The sequence below is a fragment of the Scyliorhinus canicula genome, chromosome 13 (assembly GCF_902713615.1).
Source record: "Scyliorhinus canicula chromosome 13, sScyCan1.1, whole genome shotgun sequence".
Taxonomy (NCBI): domain Eukaryota; kingdom Metazoa; phylum Chordata; class Chondrichthyes; order Carcharhiniformes; family Scyliorhinidae; genus Scyliorhinus; species Scyliorhinus canicula.
This window is the reverse complement of record NC_052158.1, coordinates 79,044,040-79,067,824: the sequence shown is the minus strand read 5'-3', so window position 1 is coordinate 79,067,824 and position 23,785 is coordinate 79,044,040. Positions and strand designations below refer to the sequence as shown.

Here is a 23,785-nt window from a genome sequence, read left to right as displayed (position 1 = left end):
GCCTGCTGCAGCAGGATGAATTAAAACTATTCCAGAAAATACCTCGACCCAGAGCTTACTGAATTTAATGTTCTCAAAACTAAGAACAATAGTTTTCATAATGATATTCATTCAAGCTGAGTTTTTAAATCTATTTGGGAGTTTAAAGAGTATCTTTAATCAAATACTCTGATTTGCACTGGGTGTGGTTAAGTATCTGAATTTTTAATGCTGTTTTATTTTTCACATGCATGTCCTACAGTTCAGCCATTTATTTTGCAGCCTAGATTCTAACAACAGGTGACTGTCTCATTATTTTGCAGCCTACAACGAAGCTTGAAAACCAAGAGTAGATGGAGGAAGGGCTTTGAATCCATCAGTTGTTCATTCGCAATGTTTTGTCTCCAGTGTATGAACCAATTTGAACTGACGAAATGTAAATGAAGTCATTCCAGAGATTTTGCTATTTGAGCTGTATCAAATTAAGTCCAAATTCTGTTGCTTTTAGTTTTACTTTCAATTCAAATACGCTTGGATTTTTACAATACAATTTTCTGATTTGTACATTTAATGAGAGTTACAGTTGTAGAGAAGTTGCACTCCAAGTTGAATGCATTCAAAAACCAATAAATATTAGCTGAAGAAAAACACGACCTGTAAATTTTTTTGAATAAATATTTGTTTTGTTTGCTCTCTCAAGATGTAAGTTTTTTTTTCTGAAAGGACTTCCACAAGTTGATTTCATGTAGTAGATGTGAGCTGGCTAACTGTAGAATGTTGGAGGTTTACTAGGCAGTTACTTTTGGATAGTTGATGGAACATACCCATGGACATTATTAATTTACAGTGACTGGGTGAGATACAATTTCAACAGGATCAATCAGTTTGGGTCAGTTTTTCATTCAGAGAATGGTTGTATTCTGTTTCCACTCCCAGACTGATTAGCAAAATGACTCATCTGGCAAGGTAATTTAAAGGACTTTTATCTAACAAGCACGTCTTTTGGGACTTGTGCGAGGAAACTGGAACACCTAGAGGAAACCCACGCAGACACTGGGAGAGCGTGCAGAGTCCGCACAGACAGTGATCCAAGCCAGGAATTGAACCCGGGTACTTGGTGCTGTGTAGCAACAGTGCTAAGCACTGTGTTACCGTGTGTGGGAGGGGGGGGAGAGAAAGAACAAAGACAGGAGGGGGGCCCACAGGGGCATGGGGGGGGGGGGGGGGGGGGAGATAAGAGGGAAGGCCAGACCCAAGAAGGGAACCCGGGAAGGGGGGGGGGGGGAAAGCAGGTCGCACATGGTGGCAGCAAAGACAGTGGCACGGAGAGCAGCCATCCTGGTAGATCCCTGAAGCAAAGAGAAACCCCGGAGTGCAGGCGGCCAGCCACATAGAATGAATGGCAAGGACAGCCATCTTGGATGGCCCCTGGACCAAGGGAAACCCCGGAGGGCGCTGCCACATGGAAAGTAATGTGAATGCGGCCATCTTGATGGCCCCCAAACAAAGACAGACCCCGGAGTACAGGGGCGCATCCACACATAAGTATGGCTGATCAGACAGGAGAGGGAGAGATGACCCTCCCCCCACACCGGTCAGGATAGTCACCTGGAATGTCAGGGGACTTAACAGTCCAGTAAAAAGATCCAGAGTCTTCACCCATCTGAAACGTCTGAAGGCTGATGCTATCTTCTTCCAGGAGACACCCCTGAGGGAGATGGACTGAATGCGGGTAAGGAAGAGCAGGGTGGGTCAAGCTTACCAATCATGTTATGGGACGAGGGCTCGGGGGGGGGGGGGGGGGGTGGCCGTACTACTGAACAAAAGAACAGCCTTCGCGGCAACAAAGGTGGTTACGGAGCCAGGGGGACAGTATATGGTGTCCTGGAAGGGGCACCAGTGGTCCTGATGAACCTGTAAGCTTCCAATTGGGACTGTATGGATTTCATAAACGAAATCGCCGACAGAAACGCACACAGAAAATCCAGCCCCAAATCAGGGAAACTAATGAATATAGCACGGGAACTGAACAACTTCAAGGAGCAGATGGGGGCATTGGAACCTTGGAGGTTTATGCACCCAGGGGAGAGAGTACTCCTTTTCCCAGTTCCACAGGGTCTACTCAAGGATCAACTTCTTTGTAGTGGGGAAATTGGTGCTTCCAGGGGTACTAGGAGCGGAATACTCCGCAATTGTAATCCCGACCATGCTCCACACTACGCGGATATGAGGTTGGAGACAGGCTGGGCTCAACTCCCCCCACCCCACCCGCCAATGGAGGCTGGACACAGCCCTCCTCATGGCAAGGCATTTTGCGATCGTGCATCACAGGCTATGGATGGGTATGTAATCAACAACCCAAATGGGGAATTATCACCTTCCACATTCTGGGAGGCAGAAGACGGTGATTAGGGGGAAAGTTATTGCATTTAAAATGCACAAAGACTGAGGCGAGGACAGGCAGGCAACACTGGTGTACTAATAACAATTTAAATGTTTATTTTGAATTAATTAACTAGTGCATAAATGTCACTCGGTGGGGTGCATTGCTCTAACTATGAGATGTGGCCAATCCGTGACCCTTCCAGCGTTCCAGTCGACTACGTCTGCAGGAAGTGTAACTAATGGCAGCTCCTCACACACACGTGGCTCGGTTGGAGCAGCAGTTGAATGCACTTAGTAGCATGCAGGTGGCGGAAAGCATCATAGATAGGAGTTACAGAGATATGGTCACACCCAAAGTGCAGGCAGACAGCTGGGTGACCCCTAGAAAGGGCAGATGGTCAGTGCAGGAATTATCTGTGGCTGTCCCCCTCTTTAACAAGTATTGGAAATTGTTGGGGGGGGAATAGCCTATGAGAGGAAAACAACAGCAGCCAGAACTGTGGCACCACAACTGGCTCTGTTGCTCAGCAGGGGAGGGCAAAGTGCAGGAGAGCGATAGTTATAGGGGACTCTATAGTAAGTGGCACAGATAGGCTCTTCTGTGGAAGTGAAAGAGACTCCAGGATGGTGTGTTGCCTCCCAGGGTTAAGGATGTCTTTGAATGAACACAGGACATCCTGAAGGGGGAGGGTGAACAGCCAGAGGTTGTGGTACACATAGGCACTAATGACATAGGCACTAATGACATAGGCAGGAAGAGTGATGAGGTTCTGCAGAAGGAGTTCAGGGAGTTAGGCAGTAAGCTAAGAAGCAGGACCTCACGGGTTGTAATCTCATGATTACTCCCTGTGCCATGTGCCAGTGAGGCTAGAAATAGGAGGATAGTGCAGCTAAACATGTGGCTAAACCAGTGGTGTAGGAGGGAGGGTTTCAGATATCAGGACCATTGTGATCTCTTCCGGGCCAGGTGCGACCTGGACAAGAAGGACGGGTTGCATCTAAACAATATCCTGGCTGGGAGGTTTGCTAGCGTCACTCGGGAGGATTTAAACTAATATGTCAGGGGGGTGGGAACCAGAGCGTTAGCTTAGAAGATATCATAACTGAAGGGGAATTAGGGAACAAAAATAACAGAACAACATCACCCTCAGGCAGAGCAAAAAAGGTGACAAGTGTGAGAAGGGAGGTGGTCAATGCAGGACTGAGGGTATTGTACCTTAATGCGTGCAGTATATGAAACAAGGTAAATGAGCTTATTGCGCACATTGAAATTGGCTGGCACAATGTTGTGGGCATAACAGAGACGTGGCTGCAAGGGGTTTGGGATCTAAATATACAAGGATATGTGTCCAATCGAAAGGACAGGCAGATTGGCAAAGGGGGCAGGGTTGCATTGTTGGTAAGGAATGAAGTTAAATCGATAGCAAGGAGCGATATAGAATCAGAAGGCATAGAATCTCTGTGGGTAGAGTTAAGGAATCGCAAAGGTAAAAAGACCCTGATGGGAGTTATGTACAGGCCCCCCAGCAGTAGTCAGGATGTGGGGCAGAAAATAAATCAAGAGATAGAGAAAGCATGTAAAAAAGGTAATCACAATAATCATGGGGGACTTCAATATGCACATGGACTGGGAAAATCAGGTTGGTAGTGGATCCCAAGAAAATAAATTTGTGGAATGTTTAAGAGATGTCTTTTGGAGCAGCTTTTGGTAGAGCCCACAAGGGAACAGGCAATTCTGGATTTGGTGATGTGTAATGAGGCAGACTTGATTCAGGATCTGAAGGTGAAGGAACCCTTAGGGAGCAGTGACTACAATATGATAGAATTAACCCTGCAGTTTGAGAGGGATAAGCTGGAGCCCAATGTAACGGTATTACAATTAAATAAGGGTAATGTCAAAGACATGAGGGAGGAGCTGGCCAGAGTTGATTGGAAAAGGAGCCTAGCAGGGAAGGCACTGGAACAGCAATGGCAGGAGTTTTTGGGGGTTATTCGGGAGGCACAGCAGAAATTCATCCCAAGGAAGAGGAAACATGCTAAGAGCAGGACAAGGCATCTATGGTTGACGAGGGAAGTCAATGACAGCATAAAAGCAAAAAAAAAAGCAAAGTGGCAAGAATTAGTGGGAAGCCAGAGGATTGGGAATCCATTAAAAGCGAGCAGAGGACAATTTAAAGAAAGCAATAAGGGAGACAAGATCAATATATGAGTGCAAGCTAGCTAGTAGTATAAAAGATAGTATAAAAGATAAGAAGAGTTCAATATATAAACGGTAAGAGAAAAGCAAAAATAGACATTGGACCACTGGTAAACGTGGTTGGAGAAGTAATAGCAGGAAACTAAGAAATGGCAGACAAACTGAATAGTTACTATGCATCAGTCTTCACAGTGGAAGATACCAGTGGGATACCGGAGCTCCAGGAGAATCGGGGGGCAGAGGTGAGTGCAGTGGCCATCACTAAGGAGAAGGTTCTGGGGAAACTGAAAGGTCTGAAGGTGGATAAGTCACCTGGATCGGATGGACTACACCCCAGTGTCCTAAAAGAGATAGCTCAGGAAATTGTGGAGGCATTGTTGATGATCTTTCAGGAATCACTGAAGGCAGGAAGGGTCCCAGAGGACTGGAAAGTGGCTAATGTAACACCAGTGTTTAAGAAGGGAGGGAGGCAGAAGACGGGAAAGTTATAGGCCGGTTGGCCTGACTTCGGTCATTGGTAACATTTTAGAGTCAGTTATTAAAGATGAGATCGTGGAGTACTTGGAAGTGCATGGTAATATAGGACTGAATCAGCACGGCTTTGTCAAAGGGAAGTCATCCTCTAACTCTGTTGGAGTTCTTTGAGGAGGTAGCAAGGAAGTTAGAAGGTCTGGAAGAAGGAACTGAAGGCACTGTTGCTAAGTTTGATGATACAAAGATCTGTAGAGGGACAGGTAGTATTGAGGAAACAAGGGAACTGCAGAAGGCGAGAAAAGTGGGCAATGAAGTGGCAATTGAAATATGATGAAATGAAAATTGCTTATTGTCACGAGTAGGCTTCAATGAAGTTACTGTGAAAAGCCCCTAGTCGCCACATTTCGGCGCCTGTCCGGGGAGGCTGGTACGAGAATCGAACCGTGCTGATGGCCCGCTTGGTCTGCTTTAAAAGCCAGTGATTTAGCCCAGTGAGCTAAACCAGCCCCAGGAAAAGTGTGAGGTTGTGCACTTTGGAAGGAGGAATTTAGACATAGACTATTTTCTAAATGGGGAAATGCTTCAGAAATCAGAAGCCCAAAGGGACTTGGGAGTCCTTGTTCACCATTCTCTTAAGGTTAACGTGCAGGTTCAGTCAGCAGTTAAGAAGGCAAATGCAATGTTAGCATTCCTGTCAAGAGGGCTAGAATACAAAACCAGGGATCTACATCCCTAAGGGCTTTTTTAACATAGTCGACAAACTATGACGTTTGTGTGAAGTGGGGGGGGGGGGGGGGGGGGGGGTCTTACAAAGGAGAAGAAATGTGGGAGGCCTGGCCCGTGGGAACCTACAGTTCTACCCCTGGGCAGCCACCGCAGAAATAGTACGAGAATGAATTAAGGAACCGTGGGCAGAGTGGGTGAAGATGGAAGAGTGTTCCTGCACAGGGACTCCCCCCCCCCCCCCCCCCCCCCCCCCCGAGTCCTAGTCACAGCTGGTCTCTCATCCTCCCCTGGCCAAATACTCGAGGAGCCCAGTGGTAGTAGCTACGCCCTGGATGTGGTACTAAATAAGGCAACACTTTGGAATAACCAAAATGGCCACCATCTGCAGCAATCACAGGTTCACTCCTGCAATAATGGATGCCATCTTCCAATGGTGGAGACAGGATGAGGGCACTCTGCCAGTAGCGACCTGTACACGGACAATAAGAGTAGCGACCCTGGGGGAACTCACTGAGAGGTTGCAGTTGCCAAAAGTGAACTACCCCAGATATATTCAGGCCAAAAACTTCCAACGCAAAGAAACAGCGCGTACCCCCAGATACCAGGACACTCTTTAGTCGAAGAACTGCTGGATACGGGTGACCTCGGGAAGGGAAACTGTGAAGATGTACAGCCGACTGTTGGAGGAGGCATGTTCCCATCTGGACGAGACAAGGAAAAGGTGGGAGGAGGAACTCTGTATAAAGATAGGGGGAGGATTCTGGATTGAAGCATTGCACAGGGGGATCTTCCCGATCCCGGCCTTGGGTAACTGTCTGGTGTGGAGTTTGTATGTTCTCCCGTGTCTGCGTGGGTTTCCTCCGGGTGCTCCGGTTTGCTCCCACAATCCAAAGATGTGTAGGTTAAGTAGATTGGCCATGCTAAATTGCCCCTTAGTGTCCAAAAAGGTTAGATGGGGTTGCAGGGTGCTCTTTCAAAGGGTTGGTGCATACTTGGTGGACTGAATGGTCTCCTTCTGCACTGTAGGGATTCTATGATTGTATTCCACATGCGCAGGGCTGACCTAATGCACCTAATAGTGGTACACAGAGCAGACCTAACCAGAACGCAAATGAGCGTTCTTCCTGGAGGTGGAGGACAAATACGAACAGTGCCAGGGAGGCCTGGCCAACCACACTCGCATGTACTGGGTCTGGCTCCGATTTGTTGGGTACTGGACGACTTTCTTTGAGGCCATGTCCAGGGTTGTGAGGGTGAAGCCATGCCCAAAAATGGTGATCTTTGGGGTATCAGTTCAACCAGAACTCTTCATGGGGAGGGTGGGGCCTCCCTGATCACCCGCCAGAGAATCCTGCTCGGCTGGTGACCGGCAGCACCATCCAGGGCTGCAGACTGGCTGTCTGACCTGGCGGAATTTCTCAGGCTGGAAAAAATAAAATTTGCCATTGTGGGTCGGAAGAAGGCTTCCACAGGACGTGCAGGCCATTCACCGACTTGTTTCAAGACCTGTTTCAAGACTTGTTGTAACCAGCAACCAGTACGGTAATTGAAGGAGAGGGTGGGGTGGAAAGACAAAGACGATACACGGGACAGAGAGGACAAGGAAAGAGGGGGGGGGGGGGGGGGGGGGGGAAGGAAGGAAGGGGTAGAAGACACACAAAAAGAATGCGAGGGACAAGCAGGAGGGGCAAAGCCGTAAGAGCAAGCCGAGGCCCAAACCATACTGTAAATAGATGCTTGTAAATATGTGTCTTGGCCACATTGGGGAATGATGTAACACATATATGTATGCCGATTAAAGGGAGGGGGAGGGCCACAAACAACAGTTGTCGTGAAGACACTTGCTTGTGAATATATGTGCTGGTTTTTGGCGTAGTTTTCTAATTTATAAATTGGAGATAAAATGTGCAAACACAATAAAAACGTATTTTAAAAAAATATATTCCAGTGTTCTCCTGGCCAGTCTTCATCTGCCATCCAATCTAACCTTGTTCATCCAAAATTCTTCTGCTCATCCTAACAAGTTTCATTCACCTATTATCTCATTGATCTAAATTGGCTCCTGGCCTCACAAACCTTCAGTTTTAAAACTCTCACCCTTGTTTGCTCCGTTCCCTCACTTCCCCCTATGCCTGTAACATCCGGGCTTCTCCAGTTGTGGTCTTCGGCACATCCCCGATTTTGAATCACCTTTGCCTTCAGCTATCGAGACCTTAAAATCTGGAATCCCTCCTTGGACCTCACGTCGTCTCTACCTCTCCACTTGTTATACCACTTTCCTCTTTTAAGGTGCTCCTTAAAAATTATCTAATGTGTTCTAAAGTCACTTATGTGGCTCATTGTCAAATTGCATATGGTTAAAGCTCCTTTGGATGTTTTTCCAGGTAAAAGTTGCAACATGAATGCAAGTTGTTATATTGCTACATCAGAAATATAACCACAAGTTCTATACAATATTTGTTCCCATACCACCTAGACAATCGAATATTTTTCCTTCGATGCTAAATTCTGCTGGTTTCTACAGGACAATTTGATGTTGGGAAAGAGTCTTTTCCTGCTTAAGCATATTGACAAACCACAACCAACAATGTTGACTTTCTGAATGCAATCACATAACCTATTTAAACACAGGAACTTTGATGTTTCAATTTATTCTTTTAATCCCCTAGAATTTTATCTTTTTACAATGCTTCTGCCTTTTCAGTTGCTTGTTTTACATTTTAGTTTTTTGAAGCTTAGTTTCTTAAGTTCCCCTTTCTACACCTTCAGTGATATTTTATTTTGTGGTGAATTTTTCTGTGCCCACCTCCATCCAGCTTTGCCCCCTGCTTTTTTTCATCAGTGGTCTCCCTGCAATATTACTCACAATGGTGAGCTCAGTTTTCACATGTACTATGACAGCCCCAGCTTTTATTTCCATACCACAATGAACTCCACAACCATTCCTGTGCTATCCAAGATATGTCTGAACAGAGCCATTCAATTCAGCTATTGCCAGAAACTTGAAACTTTATCCCTTGTTTTTATCCTCTTTCTTAGATGCTTGCTTGAGTTGAAAAAATGTGTTTGGCTCTGAGCTGAGGTTCAAACTTCCTATCCTATTCATTATCAAGATTTGCTGTTTCTGCCTTCACATTATTATCTGCCTCCATCTCTACCCACACCCCATGCACCCACTCACCACAGAATGTGCACAAACGTTGGTGTTTTCATCCATACAACTTGTTACTTACAGGCTCAACTTCTCCACCCTCTTCATTGCCACTATATCTGCAAATATACTTGATGATAATGCTATGTATTTCACATAGTACTATTAAAATAGAAACATGTTCCAAGGCATTTCACAGACTAAACTTCGTAGAATCTCTACAGTGCAGAAGGAGGCCATTCAACCCATCGAGTCTACACTGACCCTCTGAAAGAACCTAGGTCCGCCCTATCCCTGCAACCCACATAGCCCCACCTAACCTTTGGGCAATCTAGGCAACCTTGAAAACTAAATTGTGATCAAACTTCCATCACTTAGATCATATACAAATTTCAGTGATTTGGATCATATACCAAGTTCAGCTCACCTAATTGTCTTGTCCTCATTAAACTACAGTTTTTTCACCTCTATTCCATTCCACCATTAACAAATAAGTCTTCAGCCATCAACTTACACTAGAATTGTCCTGCCAAAATTTGTGCATGGTTTGGTGTCTCCATCTTAGAAAATGCTAACATTTAACCCTTCAGCCATTCATTTTCTCTCCTCGCCATTGTCTTTCCTTCTTCTGGCATGTGAGACATTTGGGTACTTTAAAGGCACTATGTAAGTATGTGTTGATTGTTGATGAAAGTATAGGACAAGTACTTGAAATTGTTTTAATATAAGGTTAACAACTAAGATATAGGGATGTGATGGTTATTGTTGAGCATTATTGGGCCACTGTCGTAAACATGTGGACTCGCTATGCTTAATTTTCATGAAAAAGATATATAAAAGGGATGTTAGGTGATGTATGAGTAGGTGTGTTGTATTTTAGTTTGAGATATTTGTGTAAAGCTATTCTAGATGAATATGCTGCATTTTTGTTCTCTGCAGCTCTCTGATGCTTCAGAACATTAAGTAGGTCTTACTGATTCAGACAGACCAAAAAGCTTTACACTTGTTCACTAATATATGTTGAGTAAGCTGACCTCGAGGCTAAGGAGCTTTTTTTAAACTGACTAAGGTTTCCTGCATTTGAGTACACGGAAGAGGTTTTAATTGCAAAGCTTGCAAGTGTCATTGTTGAGTATGGACATGATAGAACTTGGCCATGATATTTTCTTCCACCCCCACTCATCCACAATTAAGCAGACAATTTTATGAGTTTAGATTTGAAGCATATCCTGGACAAATTAGCAATGTTTTATTCTATACATCTGGGAGTGCCTAATGATGAGGTTAGTCTCTCACCTTGAGCACGCAGAAATGGCAGAATATGTGATTATTTACAACTTCACTTCTACAATTATACATGTAGTAGTTGCTATTTGTTTCTACACTGTCACAACTCAACTTGCAAAGCAGATTTGAGTAAAATAAGAAGGTGCTATACTTGGTTAGTATATATAGAAAATAAGATTGCAATCTAATTGTTAGATATAAAACTTGTGGAGGAGTTGAAATATTCAGCACATCATTAAGTATCAAGACATTTATCTTTACTTGCTCTTTCTCTCTCCCTCTCTCTCGCTATCTGAGATGGATGAACCGGGACTGCAGACCTTTTGTTCTTTGAGTCACTGATAATTGCAGAGCTCAAACTCTGCATTACAGCCTGAAACTAATGCAGTTCTTCCGTGGTGAGGGGAAATATCTATTTTTAAAAATTTAATAAATTTAGAGTAACCAATTCTTTTCTTCCAATTATGGGGCAAGTTAGCATGGCCAATCCACCTAACCTGCACACTCTTTTGGGTTATGGGGGTGAGACCCACGCAGGCACGGGGAGAATGTGCAAGGAAATATCCAACGTTAGTTTATTCTCAGAAAAGGAGAACGGTATTGATACCCTAAAAATAACCTGACGAATTTGTGCATAGTAGTCTAATGTCTGTTTCCTTGGGAGAGAAGAGAGACTTGTTCTTATGTGCTTATCTCATGGGTTGCATCCACCAAACAAGTGATGTGTGAAAGCTTGTTTTAGCACAGCTACATTATATTACCATTTAAAATCTAAACTCAGCCAGGTATGCACAATGTTGGACACATAAATGTTTACTTTTATTTGCAAAAGCAATATACTCTTGCCTGCGTCAAGAACAGGATTAGAATCATAGAATACCTGCAGTGCAGAAGGAGGCCATTCGGCCCATCAGGTCTTCACCATACCGCTGAAAGAGCACCCTACCAAATCCCACTCCCCACTCTATCGCCATAACCCCACCTATCCTGCACATCTTTGGACACGGAGGGACAATTTAGCGTGGTCAATCCACCTAACCGACGCATCTTTGGTCCAACCTTTTTGCGCCGGGGCAATTCAGTTTTTTCTCTCTCGGGATTGAAGAACTGTTTCAGAAAGATAGATTTGGCACTTATCATGAATTTTAAAAAGAAAAGATGAGGTATAAAGAAAAGAAACAACTTGTTGAGTTAAAATATTGTCAGAGAGAGCCAGGCACACACATGTACTCTCATCAAACACACGCACTCTCTCTCAAACACAAAATCTCACTCAAACACAAATACACTTTTGCACTAGCACACACCCACACTCACTCTCTCACAGTCACTCACAGACGTACTCATTTACTTACATGCACACACTCGAGCTCATTCACGCACTCTCTCTCACTCACTCACTCACACACACACACACACACTCACACACTCACCCATACATTCTCCCTCGCTCTCACATGCAAATATTCTCTCACATACAAACATTCTCTTTCTCACTGTCACACACACATTTATTCACTCATTCAGTCGCTCACTACCACGCGCACATTCATTCTTTCGCCTGCGCTCATTTATGCCTGCCAGGCCCAGGTAGTTTGGAGATAAAAATGCTGAGGTGACACTTGGGACACATGAAAGTACCAAGACTTTTTTGCCTGCCCGTCTTAACACTACAGCTGTCCCGGGTCCCACTGTTTTTATGACTTGCATTGCCACCTTGCCTCCTGTAGTCCTTCTCTCCCTTCCTTGCACCGACCCCCAAGCAGACGGTCTCACCCGGCCCCCACACCTTCACAGCAGGCAGCCTCTCTTTTCTCTCATCGGCACCACTCCCTCATTCCCTGCTCAATGCCTCTATTCCTTCCTAGCAGAGTCACTGCCGCTTTTGGTGTTGAGGCCTTAGGCTGAATATAGCCACTCCACTTTACAATTTGCTGCTCCTCCAAAACTGCCTCTCCCACATTTGCTGCTGATAGACTGTGATTGGAGGAGCAGCTTCTTGCAAGATCTTTCACTTGCACTGACCTGTATTTTGAAGTGGAGATGCTGGCGTTGGACTGGGGTGAGCACAGTAAGCAGTCTTACAACACCAGGTTAAAGTCCAACAGGTTTGTTTCAAACACGCGCTTTCGGAGCGCAGCTCCTTCCTCAGGTGAGGAAGGAGCTGCGCTCTGAAAGCTCGTGTTTGAAACAAACCTGTTGGACTTTAACCTGGTGTTGTAAGACTTCTTACTGTATTTTGAACACTGGCTTCGCAGACAGGCTGGAGTGGCATGACATGATTGTGACCTACCTGCCATATGTTGAACAATTCTGTTCAAAAATTGGTAGCTATGTAGCAAACTAGAAACAATGTTTTGAATTTTATTAATTTGGTTCTTTAATTTCTTTTCACATTACTTTCAAATAATGCTAAGCAACTTCCTCCTTTAATTGATGATGTAACATGGGTAAAAGCATGAATTCTGGGTTTTTACATTTTTCCAAAGTATATAACCTAGAACAAAAACACTAGCCTTTCTTTTCCCATTGCCTGCCGATTCTTTTGGATACATATCAAAATTCATTTTTGTTAATCTATCAAGTACTGAAATTAGTTCAGCTATCATTAGAACAACTCTCTGATTGCTGGGAAAAGTAATAAAAATATTCCTGTTTGTTTCGGGTTTTAATTATTTTGTAGAATGTGGCATTGCTAAGGCCAGCATTTGCTGTCCATCCCTAATAGCCCTTGAACTGAATGGTTTGCTGAGCCATTTCAGAGGCCTGTTAAGAATAAACCAAATTGCTTTGGGTCTGGAGTCACTTGTAGAATAGACCAGATAAGGATAACAGATTTCCTTCCCTAAAGGCCATTAGTGAACCAGGCAGGTCTCTAAGACAACCAATATTCTCATGGTCGCCATTATTGAGATTTCAATTCCATATTTATTCATTGAAATTAAATTCCACCAGTTATCTGGTGATATATGTACTAATGCCCCCAGGGTCTTAACCTGGGCATCTGAATTACTTAGTCAAGCATCATTACTACTACTTCAGCATCTCCCCTCGAAGTGGAAATTCAATAAATCATTTTGATTAATTTCAAGCAAATAAATTTTTTAACTGTATTTGCGTGATGGTTTAAAGCTGAAAGATGATTTAGACAATTGAAAATTGTGCACAGTAACTTTAAATGTTTTCAAAGAAATTGAGACAATATATTATCGCAGATATTTGAATTTGGTGTGGTTCATGAAAAAAAATGATCAACCTGAAATATTAATTCCAGGGACAATTTAGCGTGGATAATCCACCTAACCTGCACATCTTTGGGTTGTGGGGGTGAAACCCTTGCAGACACGGGGAGAATGTGCAAACTCCACACAGACAGTGACCCGGGGCCGGGATCGAACTCTGATACTCAGTGCCATAAGCAGCAGCGCTAACCACTGCGCCATTGTGCCGCCCCATTATTTACAATATATATTAATGACTTGGACAAGGGTTGTGAATGCACTATTATCTTGTTTGCGGATGACTCAAAATAAGTGGGACTGCAAGTGTTGGGGATGACGCAAAGAGACTAAACAGGTTAAGTGAGTGGGAGAAAACTTGACTGATGGAATATAGTGTAGGTAAATGCAAAGTAATGCACTTGGCAGGAAGAATAAAGTAGTTGAATATAATCTTTATCATTGTCACAAGTAGGCTTACATTAACACTGCAATGAAGTTACTGTGAAAATCCCCTAGTCTCCACACCTCGGCGCCTGTTCAGGTACACTGAGGGAGAATTCAGAACGTTCAAATTACCAAACAGCACGTCTTTTGGGACTTGTGGGAGGAAACTGGAGCACCCGGAGGCAACCCACGCAGACACGGGGAGAACGTACAGACTCTGCACAGACAGTGACCCAAGCCTAGAATCAAACATGGGACCCTGGTGCTGTGAAGCAGCAGTGCTAACCACTACTGTGTCGCTTATTTAAATGGAGAAAAACTGCGAAGTGCTGCAGCATAGAGTGATTTGGGAGTCCTTCTGCATAAATCTGTCCAGGAATCTCGGGTTATTGGGGGAAAGGAGGGAAAGTAGAGTTTGGGATTATCACATTCATCTCATTGAATGGCAGAACAGACTCGATGGGCCCAACTGACCTACTTCTGCTTCTATGCCTTATGATCTTCCCACAGATCTGCATGACCTGTTGAGTATTTCCAGGATTTACTGTTTTTATTTCAGATTTACAGCACCCATAGGATTATTTTTGATTGTTAATAGCTTTCTAACTTAGTTGGGTCTTTAGCTTTAGGGTGTTCATAATTGTTTGAGAGAGCCATGAATTATGATCCTTCGAAGTTCTTAATTTATCCAAGTAAAGCAGAAATAATAAAGTTTGTCGAAAGCATATTGGTATCACGGCTAAACTTTTAGCCACCATCCAAGTGTAACAGAAGTATGTCTAATGTTTTCTAAGATAAGTTTGCAAAGACGCATATGTTAAAAAGACATCTGAGTTCAATCAGGAAGAATAATTATCAACCTATGAAGTTGGGGTGAATGGAGTTTGAGGTGACACAATGAAAATTCTACACACAATTTTTTATATTTATGTGGCAAATTATGAGGCACGTGACAAAGATGAGTGGGGAAAGTTGATACAAAAAATTAATATACGGGATACAAATTAAAAATTAGGAAGTTACAAGAGAGGAGATGTGGGACAAATGTGTGTTTTAAAAAGAGGGCTGAGAAATGCATGTGGCATTTGGATTAATCAAAAAGCCTTCTCCATTTTAGTTTTATAATCTAGTCAGCAACTAAAGTACAGAATTTGCACAACCTGCTGGAGCCCCATTAAAATTATGTTGAAGGTTCCAATTTTATACTGAAAGTATTCATAATCAGTCCACTTTTTAGTGTCATGTGCAAGCTCGAAGATCATATTAAGGTTTAAACATTTGCTTACTGTGTAAAGTCACTTAGATAATTAAAAAAGCATAAATGAAACAGCATTTTTGGCTGCAGCTGCAGTATTTCATGTAAGCAGAAAGGTTCTTGGTATCCCATTCAGGAATCGTAACTTTTTACCCAATGCTTGATGAGAGCTGTATGTTGTCTACATATAATAGGAAATCAGAGTTGAAATATTTTGAATAATACACCAGTTTAATTTTACTGTTCCTAAAGAAATAATTTATGACCAATTGGGGGTGAATCTTAAGCTACTCTTAAAAATTTGTTAAACATTAGTTTCAAAGCTAGGTTGTCATTTGATGAAATATGTGAATATTGAGTATTAATTTGTGAAAAAGACATTGCTCGCGTTAACACAAGTTTCTGTTTTAAATAATAAGTTTTGTTAGTTATGAATAAAATTAAGATTTTTTTTGCAAGGAAAGTGATAGATGATCAAGTCTCAAGAAGTGATCTTTTAAAGATGAAGTAATGTTGCTTTTTTGGTGTTAATTGAGAAGTGTAACTCAGTGTTGCCTTTTTACCAAATTGAAAAAAAGGTTTGCACTACCTCCTGCTGAGAAAACACATTAGACTTGAGAATTCTCTGATCGCAATCAAAGTATACATAACCACCTGCACCCATTTGGTTGGGTGAATTAAATGCTTCCTCTGTATTTAAACCCTGAGAACTCTTTCATGGGTCAACTATTCAAAGGCTAGGTTTTGTATGATTTCCTCCAAAAACATGTGTTTTTATTTAGCAGCTCACTTGGAATTTATCTTCTAGATTTTTGTTTAAAAAGGCCAGACCAGTTATGTAAATTAAACCAAAATCAAGATGAAAAGATTTTCTAAGTGATGTGCTTGTTTACCTACATAAATAACCGCAATTCAAATGCAACAAAGCAGTATGCAAGTATGTTTTTTTCAGGGTTTTTAAAAAATCTATTCATGGAATTTGAGCATTGCTGCCAAGGCCAGCAATTTATAGCCCATCCCTAACTGCTGCTGAGAAAATGATGGTGTGCTGCCTTAATAACTGAGTGGCTTGCGAGGCTGTGACCTATATAGTTATGTATAGGCCAGGCCTTTTAAGGACATCAGATTTCATCCGCTAAAGGTCTTTAGAGAAGCAGATGCTTTTTTTTAATGACAGTCCAGTAGTTGCATGGTTGCCATTACTGAGAGGTTTTTAAAAAAATTCCTCATTTATCTAATTAACTGAATTTAAATTCCCCAGTTGCCATAATGGGATTTGAACATGTGTCTCAGTTGTTAGTCCAAGGTCTGATTATTTAGTCCAATGGCATAGCTACTGTGTTATTCGTCCCTTGTTTGCCTGAACTTTATAAGTGTACAAATAGTAAATTTGTGTCACCTGGATTGTAGATTATATTTTTAGTGTTCGGAATGACATTTCTACATGCAAGAGATCTGTTGAGTTCTGTAAACACTGCTGAGAATCCTCCATGTCCTAGTATCCTAAATAGAGGTGATCTTTTTCTTCCATTTATGAAAGCATCTCTGTATTCTCATTTTACATATAATGTTCTCGCGTTCCATTACTGATGTGCAGTGACATGATCTAAAGAAATCAAAGGTATTTAAAATTACATGGTCTGCTATATTTCTTTCTTTCTGCTGACCTTTCAATTTCTCCTGTCCCAAACGTGTTAGTTTCTTGTAGAGTTAGTTAGACTGCTAATCTTTACCTGTGAACCTAGACAGTCATGAAAAATTGGTCGGGAGGGTGTGGAGCAAATGGAGCAAAAAGGTCAGGGAGAAATCTTTCCTGAGCCCCCACCTATCCGTGACCTGCTATTTTGCTCCAATCCCTCTCTTCAGCGGTATAAAAACCATTTGAAGAGTCATACAGACTCAACGCTAATTGTTTCTCTCTCCGTACATGCTGCCAGAAGTTCTGAATTTTTCTAGCAATTTTTGTTCTTCAAATTTCCAGCAAAGCAATATTTTGCTTTTATGAAAAACTGATGGGTCGCACAGTTGTGAAAATATCAGAGCTAAGCACAGTCTGTTCACATCCTGTATTCTCCTCAACATTTCAACATTGGGTACCTCTCCACTCCTTATTGCTGTAACAGGTTTTCTGTTCTTCAAGGATAGCAATAAGTGTGAAGTTTGTTTTAAAAGTACAATTAATTCCCAAATTGTGAAACAACGCGACTTCTACAGGTAGACATGCCTGTTATGGATTAATTGTACTGTCTACAACCAATAACACAATCGCTTAACTGCATATTGCATTCAAGATGTTGGTAATTTCTGTTCTAAAATGTTGGATTTTAGTGAAATCCCCTCTTCAGATGCTGGGTTTTTCTAATAAACACAAATTGTTGTTAATAACACGAACCTCTTGCATACACTCACACAATATACTATATATTATTCTGCCTTTGATCTAGGAAAACGTCCCACAGAGCTTCCTAGGATGCTGAACCAAAGGAAAATATATTAAGAAGAATGACTTAAAAAAAAAAGTTGGATAAGCGGCATTATAGATTTTCTTCATACATCTTCAAGAATTCAAAGTCATTTCATTTCTGTTGAAAATACATAGGAAAATTTCAATTAATTTAACTCAACTTTTTTCTGTTCTCAGAACATACAGGTAATAGAGTCGGGGTGGGGAGGATGGGCATTGCTATGTGTTCACTGTGTAGCAAGATTGGCTTCACTTCACAGCTGTGTTGTCAGGCTTTGTCACATAGGAAACAACCAGCTGAGGATTTTGGTTATCCAGGGAGCATGCAAGAATGCCAAAACAATTTGCAAACCAAAAAAATACTCAACTAGGCACAGCAGTACATAATGACATCTATCAATTTTCTGAGCCAGATTAAAGTGAGACCAGTAGGAAAGTGCATCTAAAGCTGTTAAATGATTTATAAAGTCCTGAATTAAGAATTTTCCGTTGTTGATTTGTAATGTCTGTTGTAATTCTGACTTGAATGTTGATGATCTGTGAGTGAGATTGTTCGTATTATCTAGCAGAACCCTCTGCTGGTAACATGCTGCACACTGTCTGTGAAACAATATGCGTACCATTCTAAGTTACAGAACTTAGAGGCTGCAGGCTGTAGCTTCATAACGTTGAAGAGTTCACTACAGCTGTTACATCCAAGCTAACCTTATACCAGCTTATCTGCAATGCAGCCATCTAGTGGCAGACTAATAAGTTATTTAATTTGTGTTTTTATAAAATAGAACAATGTCGAATCAGATGCATGTTAAAAGAGGTTAATCAAATATGTTTCTTCAAAGAATATTGAAATGATAGTGACTCAGGGTTATTTAGTCCTGTTTATAACTTGTGCAGAAATGAAACTAATCTAGCAGTAGATTTCTTTTTGTATTGCTCCCTGCTGTTTCCTAACTTGTCAAAATTTTAATGTTAATGTTTTTGTCATTCTGGTGGTGTCTTGAGTACAAGAGCCATAACAAACCAGAGTATGAATATCCTTTTTAGAATGGAAGTTGAAATATTTGAGTTTAGTTTTAGAAAAGTAACTGGAGGGTTAATGTTTTCATCATTTTAAGCTTGTGGATAATACTGCCCCTGGTGGCGTTATCGAAGTACAAGCTACATTGGGGTGAGAGCAAGATCAGTTTGCAACTTCTTCCTAATTCAAATAGCTAAGCTCCGTGTTCTTATTAAAGGTTGCTTTAAACCTTATACTGTGGATGGAATATGTAAGAGCAGTACAAACACAATTTTATGAAAACACATTTCAATTAATGTGTTTTACTCAACAGTGTGATTTATTTCAAATGATTAGGCAACCTATGTTACATATACATCCTGCAAGTGATTTTGACTCCTTCCTTTGATAATACTATATTAAAACATGATATATTGTCAAAATAAAATGTATTGCTGTCGATGTAAACGTGCAGAATTTAGATAAATGTTACAGTATGCAATACAGAAGTATTCCTGTGGGTGTCTCTTTTCCCTAGTGATTTCACGAATCCAAGCAACAGTGAGTTCCAAACCAAGAAAGCATAAATCGACTTTATTTTCAGTTGTACCTATATATAATTTATTTCACCCAGAATAAAAATACACCCAACTTTAAAAAAATAAAGTAAAGTTATTGAAGAAAACTTAAATAAATAAAGATTTAAAGTTATGGACCAATTCCTTTGTGGTAACTGAATTTATTCTTGATCAAAGAACAATATAAGAAGACCGGAACAGGCCATTCGGCCCTCCAAGCCTGCGCCGACCATGGTACCTTCCTAAACTAAAACTGTAAGTAGTCTTACAACACCAGGGTAAAGTCCAACATATTTGTTTCAATCACTAGCTTTCGGAGCACTGCTCCTTCCTCAGGTGAAGGAGCAGTGCTCCGAAAGCTAGTGTTTGAAACGAGCATGTTGGACTTTAACCTGGTGTTGTAAGACTTTTTACTGTGCTCACCCGAGTTCAACGCTGGCATCTCCATATCATAAACTAAAACTGTATGCACTTAGTGTCAGTATCTTTCCATTCCCACCTTATTCATATGGTTTGTCTAGATGCCCCTTAAAGGCCACTATTGTAGCTGCTCCCACCATCTCCGCAGGCAGCGCATTCCACGCTCTGTGTAAAAATACTTGCCTCGCACATCCGTTCTAAACTTTCCCCCAGGGTAATGTCCCCTAGTACTTGACTCTCCCATGCGAGGAAAGAGCATCTGACTATTCACTCTGTCCATGCCACTCATAATCTTGCAGATTCAGCTTTTGAAAATGTCATGTATATTTGTGTAACTAGATATTGGTTTTTGCAAAAAAAAATGTGGAATGTTTATAATTTAATCAGTAAAATCTGGCTGTGGGGGTGGCACGGTGGCGCAGTAGTAGGCACTGCTACCTCACAGCGCCGAGAACCCGTGTTCAAACCCAGCAACGGATCACTGTCTGTGTGGAGTTTGCACATTCTGCCAGTGTCTGCGTGGGTTTCACCCCCCACAACCCAAAGATGTGTAGGGTAGGTGAATTGGCCACCCTCTATTGCCCCTTAATTGGAAAAAAAGAATTAGAACATAGAACAGTACAGCACAGAACAGGCCCTACGGCCCTCAATGTTGTGCCGAGCCATGATCACCCTACTCAAACCCACGTATCCACCCTATACCCGTAACCCAACAACCCCCCCCCCCCCCTTAACCTTACTTTTATTAGGACACTACGGGCAATTTAGCATGGCCAATCCACCTAACCCGCACATCTTTGGACTGTGGGAGGAAACCGGAGCACCCGGAGGAAACCCACGCACACAGGGGGAGGACTGCAGACTCCACACAGACAGTGACCCAGCCGGGAATCGAACCTGGGACCCTGGAGCTGTGAAGCATTTATGCTAACCACCATGCTACCCTGCTGCCCCTGATTACTTTTTGGATACTCTAAATTTAATCTGGCTCAGTAACAAGTCTTACAACACCTGGTTAAAGTCCAACAGGTTTGTTTCAAACACTAGCTTTCGGAGCACTGTTCCTTCCTCAGGTGTTCCTTCACCTGAGGAAGGAGCAGTGCTCCGAAAGCTAGTGTTTCAAACAAACCTGTTGGACTTTAACCTGGTGTTGTAAGGCTTCTTACTGTGCTCCCCCAGTCCAATGCCAGCATCTCCACATCATGGCATTAATCTGGCTGTAAGTTTAATTAACTCCGAAATTACAAGTCGACAAAAATGTGAAGACTTTTCAAAACTTTAAAGATTTTTAATTAATCTCATTTTATTATAGCTTGCTAATTGATTGGGGGGGAGGGAGGGGTGTTGCGTTTCCAATATTTTAATTATGAACTTTGAAGCAATACAGAATATTAATTATTCCAAGTATTTCAGTTGTCTCTGCTGGTCAGAAAGCACTGAAAGCAATTATAGGCAAGGTAGAATTTGGATAGACTTGGGTGAACAGCAGTAGGCCCACTTTGCAACGGTTCCAAAATATAATAATGTAACTTGATGTAAATAACCTTCAGAAAGTAATTTGTGTTGAGAAATTTATGAATTATTTTTAAAAATGCCTTGTAGTATCTGTTTTATTTAAGGACTGTCACTTATGCTTTTATAACACGGCAATCACTTCTAATTTCAGAAATTGCCCAAATATGTCTTTTATAAAGACAAATCAAGAAAAGGGAGGAGAAAACACTTTTCACACAATCAAGTTAATTGAAAGATTACCTAAAAGCAAAAGGAGAAAATTGCAGGATTCCGTCCGAGATTTGTTGGCAGCAACGGTGCTGAAGAGATGATCACTCCAGAGATACCAGTGTTACAGTAAGTGCATTTTTAGATGATCAGAGCATTGAAACAAATATTTCCAGTATCTCATTACACAAGTACATGGGAGAACCTTCCAGTGGCATCTCTTGAAATTAAAAAAAGTGGCTTTTCTTCCTGTGAATTAGAATAATGCTTTTTAATTTAAAAAAAAGGTTTTGTGCATTCGTGTTTACACTTTGCATCCAAATGCATTGAAAACAATTTTGTTACTTGACCAGTGTTGTAAAAATTGCTAATAAAAACATTCAGAAAGGTTGTCAGTCAATTTCGAAAGGAAAACGATTTATTTGTTGCAACCACATGTGTAAATTTTCAATGTGTCCAAGTGACTTGATCAGTATTAATTTTTTAAAATCTGACCATTTCCGAGAATCCGTTTCCATTATTTAAGTTTTTATGAAATATGTTTTACTACTGAATATTTTTTTTAATAAACATTTTATTGAGGTTTTTTTGGGGATTATAACAACACAATAAACAATGTACATGAAACTATAAACATAGTGCAAAAGCCGTTTCCCCCCCCCCCCTTACAGGTCCCACCTTTATTAACCCCCTACTCTAAGCAAAATCTGCTGACAATTAATTTTCCGCGAAGAAGTAGACGAAAGGTTGCCACCTCCGGGCGAACCCTAACGGTGACCCTCTCAAGACGAACTTGATTTTCTACGAACAGAGTCCCTCCAAGCTAATAGTATCCTTCTCCGGGCTACCAGGGAAGCAAACAGCAGAACGTCAGCCTCTTTCTCCTCCTGGATTCCCAGGTCTTCCAACACCCCGAAAATTGCCACCTCTGGACTCAGCGCCACCCTTGTTTTTAACACCATGGACATGACATCTGCAAGCCCCAGCCAAAATCACCTAAGCTTCGGACATGCCCAGAACATGTGGACAGGGTTCGCTGGTCTTCCTGCACATTTTGCATACCTGTCTTCCACCCCAAAGAAACTGCTTATCCGGGCCACTGTCATGTGAGCCCAGTGAACAACTTTAAATTGTATCAGGCTGAGCCTGGCACATGTCGCGGGCGCGTTGACTCTACTCAACGCGTCCGCCCATAGACCATCCTCTATCACCCCTCCCAGCTCCTCCTCCCACTTGCGCTTCAGCTCATCGGTCTGTGTCTCTGACCCCATAAGTTCCTTGTAAATGTCCGAGACGTTCCCTTCTCCTACCCACCCTCTGGAAACTACCCTGTCCTGAATCTCCCTTTGCGGTAGGAGCGGGCCTCGCCAACCCAAATTTCTCCTCTCGCGCCCTCATACTTGGAAAGCTCCCCTCTATAAACATATCCCCCATCCTCTCAATCCCTGCTCTCCGCCATATTCAGAACCCTCCATCCATGCTTCCAGGGGCAAACCAGTGATTATTACAGATGGGGGACCGGATACTACTGACTATTTTTGTTCAAAGAATAAATGGCCACCAGTTCATCAAGCAAACATTTTGGATTTGACTTCCACTTAGATTTTTCCATGTCTAATGTCGCTTGAGGCAGACAAAGCGCATGCTTATGTCTGTTTCCATAACTTGCTTTTCTTGGAACGGACTGCTAGCCTGTCGCCAGAGGCTATAGCTTGAGGAGTGCCATTCTACATCAAGCATGGCTGACCAAGAAACTCTCCTGCTCTTACTGCCTGCCAAAAGCATAGTGGAAGGATATACAGATTGATTATCAACCTGTTTGTCCTTGTTATGAATGCAGCTTCTGTAGCCATGAAGCCCTCGAACATCGAGCACTTAGAGGTAGGGATATTATCCACTGCACCACAAGACCTCCCATCCTTTTCTGGATTGCATCAGCTCAATTTGAGGATGCATTTGTAAGTTACATGCGAGGTGCAAGTCTAGGGTTAAGGTTTGGCCTGATTCAGAAGCAAAGATACAAGATTATCTTTTCACTGTTGGGTCAGACCAAGATACTTGATTCAATTTGATCTTCCCCTGCTACTGAAAGTTGATTAATGTGACGCAAAACCACTTTGAGTTAACACAATGCTCATTTGAAATTGAAGCACCTTGTGTTCCTGACATTAATTGAATGTTGTTACACTCCTGTGCTCAATACCTCTCTCTATCTGGATAATTCTCTTAATTGTCATTAATGTTTTATTCTCACAGGAAACATTCCAAAAATTAAGAAAAGATAATCTGAAGTGCTATACATACTAAGTACCCATAGCCCCATGTAACCATCTGTCTTTTAATGCAATGCAGGCATTGTATTGTAATCACTCCTTCAGTAAATAATGTTTGCTGTGAAATCTTTGGAGTAAACTTTTCAATAATATTAGCAAGAGGAATCCCCTGAAGTTGAGCCTCTTCCTAGTTTTGCCATTATTTATTGTGC

At 42.0% G+C, this 23,785-nt stretch overlaps 1 protein-coding gene across 2 annotated transcripts in view; it reads left to right on the top strand.

Annotated features, from left to right (window-relative positions):
* stag1a (stromal antigen 1a) overlaps positions 1-23,785 on the top strand; it is a 247,279-nt gene that overhangs the window by 147,548 nt on the left and 75,946 nt on the right. For both annotated transcript variants that reach the window (XM_038815965.1, XM_038815966.1), the window contains exon 2: positions 21,245-21,429. In XM_038815965.1, coding sequence (XP_038671893.1) covers positions 21,401-21,429 — 29 coding nt within the window. In that variant the 5' untranslated portion in view covers positions 21,245-21,400. The remainder of the gene's footprint in view (positions 1-21,244; positions 21,430-23,785) is intronic.